This window comes from Prinia subflava, chromosome 8 (assembly GCF_021018805.1).
Source record: "Prinia subflava isolate CZ2003 ecotype Zambia chromosome 8, Cam_Psub_1.2, whole genome shotgun sequence".
NCBI classification, from domain to species: Eukaryota; Metazoa; Chordata; class Aves; order Passeriformes; family Cisticolidae; genus Prinia; species Prinia subflava.
Window position 1 is genome coordinate 22,758,814 of NC_086254.1, and position 10,102 is coordinate 22,768,915.

The following is a 10,102-nucleotide window of genomic DNA, read 5'->3' on the forward strand; positions in this document are numbered from 1 at the left end:
TGCCTGTGTCCCCAGGTGAGCTCACACACCCGAGGGGAGGTGTCCCCCTGGGGGGCTGCACTTAAGGGTCAGGGGCACAGGCTGAGGCTGCCCAGCCTCGAGAGCGCCGGGGCCATAGGAGGGGCACAGCAGGACCTGGGCACCTGCAGCCTCTGGGCCTCCCTGGGCATTACTGAGGGCAGCTCTGCTTTGAGCTGGTGGGATCCTCATCAGGGATTCACCCTGCAGACTGGAGCAGGAGATGGGTGAGCTTAGGGGGCCCTGCTGGAGCACAGAGGTGCTGGTGGGGCTGGTCCTGCTCCCAGCCCTGCCCAGCACCAGGACAAGAGCTGAGAGCCCCAGCTGGAAGCATTTCTTACCTTCAATTAACCACCACCGGCAGAAGGAACGAAATAATTTGAGGCAATAAAGCTGGAGGAATGGGAGGGTGGGTGAGCTATTTAAAAAGCAACTGCACTAAAATATCATCACACTTGCACAACTGAGAGTTTAGACTTCACTTTCCCTCAAACTACACATTAACCTCCATAGCTCAGAACCACTGGAAGAAATTTCTGTTGTATTTGATTTTCACATTCATTTATGATTTTGCTAACTTTCCTTGACAGTCACCTTATTCCCCATTTTCCTTTCCTAGGACAGACTGTGTCCCTGCCACCTTGGAGCTGTAGCTGTGCCCTCAGACCCCCGAGTGAGCCAGCACAGAGTGGGAAATGCAGCGCCCGTGGTGCAGCCCCCAGGCCCCAAACCCACCCCAAGGCAGCCCTGGCTCCTTTCCTGCTCAGGGCCAGGCTCTCACTGAGCAGCAAAACAGCACTGCAGCCCCCAGCTCCCTTCCCACCCACTGCAGCATGAACAAACACAAAGAAATTGGCCCTTGCAATCAGGAACCCCCTTCCAAACCCCGCTGGGCCTCAGCTCCGAGAGGGAAGCCCCCACCCTCCTCTAGGGCTCAGCCCACCCGCAGCACCCGGGGAGCTGCCCTGGAGGGAGGGGCGGTCTCCAATCCTCAGGTAACTGGTGGCAGCTGTGGGCACCATTCCCAGCTGGGGTCACGGCTACATTGGCCCCAGCTGTGCCAGGGATGGAGCCAGCCTGGCAGAGAGGAGTCCCCGGGCAGTGCCCAGCCCTGGACCAGCTGTTTGTCCTGGCCACAGCACGTGGAGCTCATTGGACTGATTGGGGGTTGCTGGGTGGCTGCAGCTCCTCTGCCCTGGGCAGCAGGAGTGTCTGGGAATGGAGATTACACACCCCCAGCACTGAGGCTCTCTGTGTTGGGCATTCTCACACCGATCTGTGTGATGAAAACGCTGATCTGGAGGTTTTCTGGAGCAAAAAAGGACCTGAGGGATTGGCAGATCAGTGTCTTTCTCCCTGTCCTCTTCAGGTGATCTCTGGAACACTCTGTTTTTAGCCAGCAGGGGCCAAAGCAGTTGGCTGGGGGGGGTGGCAGGCAGAGCAGGGACCCAATGCTCTGTCCCCGTGCCCGGCTCTGCCCCGTGCCCAGCCTGGCTCTGCCCCGTGCCCAGCCTGGCCAGTCAGTCCTGGTCCCTGTCCAGCCGGGGTGGCCGTGCCCTGAGAGCCCCCAGGAGATGGCAGCAGCCCTTCGTGTTTGTGTCCCCCAACGGGAAATCTGCCCCTGGTCCCTCTCTGGGAGCTCCTCTCAATGGGCAGCAGCAGGGTGGCCCAGGATGGCCCGGGATGGCCCGGGATGGCCCGGGGGACACGCAGGGGTGTGGCAGGGTCCCGGGCACAGCACGGCTGTGGCACTGGGCAGGCCCGGCTGCCAGGGCAGAGGAGGTTTGCTGGTGCCAGGTGCCCGTGCCAGCCCACGGGCTGTGCCCCTCTCTGCGTGGCTCACCCGTGGCACCCAGCCTGGCCACGCTCTGCCCCTTCCCCATCCCCTTCCCCATCCCCATCCCTGTCCCCGTTCCTGTTCTCGTGGAGTGCAGCTGCTAACACGGAGCTGAGCCCAGCCAGACATGGATTTGCATGAGTGAATTTACTTTAGAAATGACAACTTCTGGAACATGATGAATGGTCAGCAGATCCCCTGCATGATCCCCTCATGTACTGGAGGAGCAGGGATGGGGCACAGGGAGCTTTCCAGGTGGGGTTATCCTGTGGACAGCTTTGCACCAGGCTCTGGCACAGCTTCTTGTTCCTTTGTGTGCCAGGTTCTACCCGTGGGGTGCTGCCCTCACTGATCTCCAAAGGCAAATACAATCCTGTGGGATGCTGCTGCCCAGTGCAGATGGCACGAGCAGCCCCGTTGTCCCAGCACTGGGGACACCCTTGGGCCACAGTCCCTTCCCTGGGGTGGTGCTCACCCACAGATTTGCAGTTCCCTGCCTGCAGGTCATTCCTTGGGACTGTCACTCCTCACTCCAGGGTTGCTGTGACCCCAAATCCCGGCTCCAAAGACAAGCTCCCACTTCTGTCTGTAGGACAGTGGTGGCTTCCACTCGAGGGGAGCACAGCTGGCACACAGAGCAGTCCCTGAGACCTGCGGGGAGGTGCTGCCAGCTGAGGTAGCTGTGTGGACAGTCCCACTCCCCAGCAGGAGAGGACGTGGCTGAGGGGGCTCTAGGAGCTGGCACTGGAGGTAGATGCCCCTCTGGGCCTCCTGGCTCCCAGCCTGCCCTGCCAGGTACAATTTTTAAGACAACCAAGTTCCTACTTGGCCATCAGAGCACCAGGTTGGAAAAACAAAGGCCAAGGGCCCAGAGAGCAAACTGCAGGAGAGACTGTACCCTGGGCTGCACCCTGGGCACATCTCAGGCACTGGGGTCTATTTTTGTTCTGTTTTTATGAGTGCGGACATCAGGCTCTGAGCTGCAGGAGCCAAACCAGAGGGGTTGGTCTTACACCTGCGTGTGGAACACCTGGCACTCACTGGGTGGGGGTGAGGGAATGCCGTGAGTGGGTTTGTGTGGGCAGGGCTGGCTCAGAGCAGGTCCTTGGCCATGGCCGAGGGCAGGGCCTCCCTCACCACGCTGGCAGTGCCCAGGCCTGCCCGCCTCGGCATGAGCAGCACCATCACCTGCACGGCCCTGCCCAGCCCCATCACCTGCACTGCCCTGCCCAGCCCCATCACCTGCACGGCCCTGCCCAGCCCTGCAGCCCTGCCCGCCAGCGTGGCCAGGGGCCCGGGCTGGGCCGAGCTGCCGGACACCCACGGGGGGCTGCAGCACCGGGGGCAGCTCCTGAAACCCTCCAGAGCATCCTTGCAGCCGCTGCAGGCGCTCGGGCAGGGCCGGGGCGCAGCGGCGCGGCAGCCGCAGCACTGCAGCGACAGCAGCGCCCGCAGCAGCGCCCCGTGCTCGGACAGCAGCCTGTGGAAGCTGGGCTTGAGCAGCAGATGCACCAGCGGGTTGTAGAGCGTCGAGGACTTGGCAAAGACGGCCGAGAGCACAAAGGCCAGCGCGGGCACCTGGCCGGGGTCCCCGAGCAGCGCCCACAGCGCCAGCACGGCGTAGGGGGTCCAGGCGGCCAGGAAGCCCAGGCACACGGCTACGCTCAGCTGCAGGAGGAGCAGAGGGAGAGGGTGGTGCCGTGAGCCTCCCGCAGCCCTCGGGGGACCCTGGCACCCCCAGCAAACTCAGCTACGGGCAACAGGACCCTGGCAGCCCTCACACCCCCGGGGAAAGGTGCTCAGCCCCCTGGAGCCGTACGGGAGTGCCAGAGGGCAGGGCAGCAGCCCAGCACAGCCCATGCACAGACCTGCTCCTGCTGCAGGCCACTCACACCCTGTCCCTCCTGGGACACCCGGGAACGGCCTCAGCCTGCTGTGCCAGATGGGACAAAGGACCCCGTGACCCAACTGGGACCAGCTCAGCACCGGGCCCCAACAGATTTTGGCAGCGCTGGAAACCCCTCCAGCCACCTGTGTGGCTTGGGAGGCCTGGAGACGGGCTGTGCTCAGTCCCCCTCCCCTGACTGGGTGTGGATGTTTCCTTTGAAGCCAGGCTTGCAAGCTGTTTTCTTTCGAGCTGTATTTTTTAAAGGTTATTCAGGGTTTTTTACATATCCTTGGTAAATTATAGTATTAACTTGTAGTCTGGGGAACAATGACTCATGCAAGCTCCTTTATGATCTTTTCCAATGTAATTTAAAATGAAAACTCCTCCACCTGATGACTTTAGGCCAGGAGCAATGTGTAGTTACCCACACTGACACAAACACCTGGAGAATTCAGCAGCAGCAGTGGACACCGGGCAGGAGGAGCCCCACTGTTCACCTGCCCCTGGGTGGTGGCTGGGCAGGGCACCCCGGGGCCCCGCAGCCCCTGACCCCGGGACCTTGAGCAGCAGCCCCTGACCCCGGGACCTTGAGCAGCTGCCCCTGACCCCAGGACCATGACCAGGAGTCCCCTGACCCCAGGACCTCAAGCAGCAGCCCCCGAGCCCGTACCTTGAGCAGCCCCTGAGCCCAGTACCCTGACAAGGAGCCCCCCTGAGCCCGTACCTTGAGCAGGAGGCCGTGCCCGCCGCGGGCGCCCCGGGCCGGGCCCGTGTGCTGCCGCACCGCTCTCCGCGACACCCGCACCGTCCACAGGATCAGTGCGTAGGACAGCAGGATCAGCAGGCAGGGCAGCAGGTAGCAGAAGATGAGCAGGGCGAGGATGTAGAGCGCGGCCTCCCTGCCGGAGGGCTCCCAGGCGATGCAGCAGGCTGTCCCGTAGGGCTCGGGGCCGTAGCTGCCCCAGCGGGCCAGGGGCGCGGCGGCGAAGGCCAGCGCGTAGCCCCACACGGCCGGCAGCAGCCCCGCGGCGTGGCGCCGGGAGAAGCTGCTCCCTGCACGGGGGACAGCCTCAGCACGGCCCCCGGGGCAGCGGGGACAGGGAACGGCACCCCCTGAGGAGCCCCCATAGCCCCAGGAGCCGGGGGAACGCTGGGCTCCGGGCCAGGGCCAGCCCTCACTGCACTGCTGGAGCTCCTGCGGTCCCTGCAGGAGCGCCTGGGCACGGGCCAGGGCTCCCCAGGGCCACCCCTGGCCCTGTCACTTGAAGGACCTTTCCCTCCCTGCAGGGTGAAGCTCTGGGAGAGGCGTTTTGTTTCCATTTCTGTCCCAACCCCATCAAATTCCAAACTCTCTGATCTTCTAAGCTTCGCTGTAAAGCGCTAAATCTTCAGACACACATACAAGCAACATTTTGCTTTGAAACTAAGCAACTAAAAGCACAATTTAATTCTCACAGAAGATGGGCTGGGCTGTAGATAAGCTCCAAGTGCCAGGCTGCCAAGCAGTGGCTGATCAAGGGCAGAGGCTGTGCAGGGAAAAGCCAGCGTCACCTGGGCTGATTTTCCACAGCCATCTTACACCTTTGTCTTTCCTCCCACCTTTTCAGCCACCTCCTGAGCTGTTGTGCCGGCACAGGACCAAGGTGACTCTGCTCCAGCACTGTCCTTGAGGCACTGAGAGCTGCTGGGGACACACTGGTGGCTGGCAGCAGCCCCTGGCTGGGAGCACATGGGCAGTGAGTCAGGGGAGAGGGAGATAGGAGGGACCTTGGGTGCTGGTCTGCAAACCAAACTGACATGTAGGATTTACCATTTTGTTTCTATTATTTGGTCTTTAATGCAAAGTCTATTCTGAAGATAAATGCTCGAGGGAGGAATAGCAGCTGAGCTGAGGAAATGAAGAACTCCAAATTGGAGAAGGAGCTGTGTAAGGAACATCCATGGGCTCCCTCACTTCCTCAGGGGCTCGCTGCAGTTCACCTTAGCTCTCTGGAGGACATGCAGGTGAAAACAGGGCTACAGACATGAGCTGGAACACTGCAAACCCAGCCCTCCTGCATTAATTATGTCAGTGAATTACATACACTTGGCCTGTGGCTCTCCCACCAGGGGAAGCAGCTCTGGTTGCTCTGCCAGAGCTTGTGGTTTCCCAGCCGCAGCCTGCCCTGGTCTCAGCTCAAGTCTGTGCACGGACACTCAAACCCTGCAGTCTGCTGCTGTACAGACACACAGGTCAATGCTGGGCTGGCAAGGGCTGTGGGAACAGCAGGACTCGGTGATCCTAAAGGTATTGTCCAGCCCAAACTTATTTCTGTGATTGTGTTACTCTAAATATTGACTGGGAATAGGTTGCCCCGGGGCAAAGCTTTCCCTGCAGAGGTGGGTCTGGCTCATTAAAAGAAAAAGGGCTCTGTTAACAGAGAGGGGAGTGAGTGAGGCTCAGATAACGCGTCCCACCTACCGTATGCCGGGTAGCAGACCTTCAGGCAGCACACCGTGCTGAGCACCGTCAGGCTGGCCAGGCTGCTCAGCCCGAACAGGACCCCGCAGAAGGCGTAGAGGGTGCACACGGCCTGGCCGAAGAGCCACCTGCAGGGACAGCCTGGGGGTGAGCCTGTCCCTCCTTCCCCTGTCACCTGCAGGGAGAGGCTGCGGGAGAGCCCGTCCTTCCTTCCCCTGTCACCTGCAGGGAGAGCCTGAGGGTGAGCCTGTCCCTCCTTCCCCTGTCACCTGCAGGGACAGCCTGGGGGTGAGCCCATCCCTCCTTCCCTGTCACCTGCAGGGAGATCCTGCGGGTGAGCCTGTCCCTCCTTCCCTGTCACCTGCAGGGACAGCCTGAGGGTGAGCCTGTCCCTCCTTCCCTGTCACTTGCAGGGACAGCCTGCGGGTGAGCCCGTCCTTCCTGGGGCTGGCAGCTCTGCCCCTGGGCTGCGCAGGGGCTCCTCCTTCCTGGGAATTGCCCAGGGGCTGCTCCCCTTCCTGCAGCTGAGCTGGGCAATGTGGGGAGGTTCCAATGGGCTGCACAGGTACCAGCACACGACCAGGGAAATAAGGACATGACCCTTATTTCTAATTTGTTCCCTGAGTGTCCCAGCACTGTGCCCGGGAGGAGCTGGGGGTGCCGGAGCTGCCCTGAGCCACAGCAGCTCCTACCACGGCAGTGCCAGCTGGGACACCACCACCACCAAACCCTCTAGCAGCGGGTCCGTGTGAGGAGCAGGAGGCACAGGGAGCAGCAGGACACTCGCTGTGGGATCCTGTCTGCAGCTCACAGGTGCCCCTGGGCTGGCCCCAGGCCCTCTGCTCCTCCCAGGCACCCCCTGGCTCCCAGACACTGCGGGCTGGGCCAGTGGCCGCTCAGAGCCGCTCCCACGGGTACCTGTGTGCAAAGAAGGAGGAGGTGGCCAAGGGGAAGAGCGTCACTGTCATGCTCAGGTCACTGACGGCCAGGTTGACGATGAAGAACTCGGCAGGTTTCAGCAGGGACCTCTTCTGATGGGCCACCAGCAGCAGCAGGGAGTTCCCAGACAGGGACAGGATGCCTGTGGAGAAAGGTGCTGTGTGTGACAGGGCCAGGGAAGGAACCAGGAGCACCCTGAGATGTTTGGAAGGAAACACTGCAGAAGGTGGAGAGGGCTCCAGGCTTCCCTCTCTGGGGTGGGCTGAGCAGGGGAGCACCCACAGAGCTCTGTGGGCACAGCTGGAGCTGCTTTACACTGGGCTGGATCCCTTCCCTTCCTGAGATCCTACAGAGGCTTTGGTAGGAGGGCAGAGAGGGGATGAGGCTGCAGTGGGCTCCGGGAGTGGGGTCTGGCCACAGTCACTTGTTGCAGCTGGAAGGAGCAAGGGGACATTTCCTCCCTGCTAGACAAACAACGGGAGCTTTGTGTGGCTGCTCCTCTGATGTGAGGCCAGCGAGCTGGGCCCCCTGGCCCTCATCGTTTCTTCCTGGCAGTGTCACTCCTGTGAGTCTGCACTGTCCCATGTCATGGAAACAAAATAAACAAGAAGAAAGGCATTATGAAGATCAAGGAAAATCCAGACTAAACAAAAGAAAGCTCTTTGTTTGCTATCAGTGTATTTAAATCAACAGTGGTGATTAAAGTTTTATAACAAGGGCTTTCTCTTTTTCATTACATAATTGTGATTTCATGGAAAAGAGGTTTCAGTGTCCTCAGAAGGGGAATCTTTTCTGCTCCCGGGGCAGGTTGGGCAGGATAAGAGTTCCTCCCTAATGGATTAGGCTGCAAATTAAATCCCATGGTAACAACCAGCTTCCAAAGCCACTGAAAGGCAACACTGAAGTTCCCCTCAGGAACAGGATTCCCATGTGGGACCGGGCCAAATCCAGAGCTCTGGAGGCTTTGGAGTCACTGGAGAGCAGAGTATTGAGATGTTTATCCTTCTCCCCAGCCTCACAAGGCGTTTTTCCCACAGAGCAATCTCACATCTGTGCTAAGCACACTTTATTAGCTTTACCAGCTCCTGCTGAAGTCCAGAGCCAGCTCGAGCTCCAAATCCCCTTCAATGGACCTGAAGCTGGTGGTACCAACAGAGCCCTTGCCCATCTCACCTCAGGTGGCTGTGGCAGGAGTTACAGCACATTCCTCAAACTTATTCAACTTTTCAAATATTGAAAACCATAACAGCACTTGCAATTCCCCTGAGGGGGAATGCAGTCACCAAATCAAACTTCTGAGTAACACGGGAAAGGTCAGTTTAATTATTCTGCTAATGACTGCACCCTTCTGGAAGCACCAGTGACTGAAAAGGCCTGACTGTCTCTGGGCAGGGACATGGGGTCTGCAGGCCATCTTTCCTTACCAAAGACTAAATAGAGGGAGCCAAAAATCAGATCTTCTCTCTCCGATAAGGTGGAGGTGAACACTGAGGTGTTGGATGCATTCCCCATCTGTAAATAAAGACACACATGGAAGTGAGGGTGAATTCTGGCTGATGAGGAGTGCCCAGCTCCCTCAGTTCCCCAGAGGACACGGTGGTGCTCTCCTGGCCAGCAGGATCCTCCAGCCAAAGCTGCTGTGGCAGTGAGCAGCCCGAGGTGGGATGGGCTGGTAATCCCACTCGATCATCATTCCTTCAGCCACAGAGCTCAGTGATGGGCATCAGCCTTTGCACCTCGAGTCTCCTGGCAAGTCCTGGCCTTGTGTGGCTGCAGCAGCAGAGTTTGAACCCAGGACTGGCTGCTGTGGGCAGCCCAGGACACCTCTGTGCTGGCAGCCCCAGGGGTGGTGGGGCAGGAGGGGGACACAGTGCCAGTGGTGGAAGGGGGCTCTGCATTCATCTCCTCCTCAGAACAGGCTGGATGCTCAATGCTTCACAGCCCAGTGGAAATTATCTTCTTTAGGCTCCTGTGTACAGGGATGGGTGATTTATATCTCCCTGTACAGACCAAGTGACTCTGGACATGAGAACGATGTTCTTCATTATGCTAATTGGAAACAACCTTCCTCTAGAGCTGAGCAAATCCCTTCTGAATGTCTCATAATGCACAGTTCTCCCCTAGGCCATATTTGATCACTCCCAAGAGCCCGTGGAAGCAGCCAGGCTGAACACAGCCCATGCACATCACCTCTCCTGGAGGCTTCAGAAAAGCATCTGTGTATTCAGAACACAGAGCCAGGGAAAAGGAGGTGCTGTGGCCACACTGCTGCACTGGTGATGAGAAAGGGCAAGGCCCAGCATAAAAAGTCTGGAGGGAATTGTTGCTGCTCCTCAGCACACCTGCAGCAAAGGAGAGAACTGGCAGACTTGTAGGATCTGATTTCCTTCAGCTCCCTGGCAGGTCTGCATCCTGCAATGCATCAGGGCAGCTGCAAGTGTCCTGTGAGATCAAGCTGGCAAAAGGACCAGTAATCACAGGAGAGGAATTTCGATTTCTGACGTATTACTTAGAATAAACCCTATTTTATGATTGTGCTTGAGCTGCCTGTAAGGCACACGTCTCTCACTCTAATACAGACCTGATGAAAATGCATCTCTTGCACTGATCAATGTGCTGATGTCACTGACACACAGACAATAAATCATTTTTATAGAAATATGGAGAGCTATCCCTTTTGTGTCTGAAAATAAGTCACAAATTGGACTCTCCCATCCAGGTGCTCCCTCAGGTGAGCCTGATGGGGGAGCCTGCACAGGCTCCTCTCTGCTGTCACCCTCGGTGGAGAGGCACAAACTGCAGAAACACCAGTGCAGGTTCAAACACATCCACTATCACTGCTGACAGAAACAGCTACAGGAGCTTTCTTCTAACTCAGAAATATCCCAAACACATGACTGTGCTCAGTCAAGACTAAATCTGTGTCTCCTCTGGGAGGGATTCAGCCCAGACTGTCCTG

General features: G+C 58.7%; 1 protein-coding gene across 1 annotated transcript; it reads right to left on the minus strand.

The window, feature by feature from the left end:
* Positions 1–2,947: 2,947 nt before the first annotated feature.
* On the minus strand, positions 2,948–8,655 carry LOC134554367 (opsin-5-like). The gene is made up of 5 exons (XM_063404912.1): positions 8,568–8,655; positions 7,123–7,285; positions 6,205–6,332; positions 4,468–4,796; positions 2,948–3,523 (listed from the first exon to the last, which is right to left on the minus strand). Exons 1-5 carry the CDS (start codon positions 8,653–8,655, stop codon positions 2,948–2,950), a joined length of 1,284 nt encoding a protein of 427 aa, XP_063260982.1.
* Positions 8,656–10,102: the final 1,447 nt, after the last annotated feature.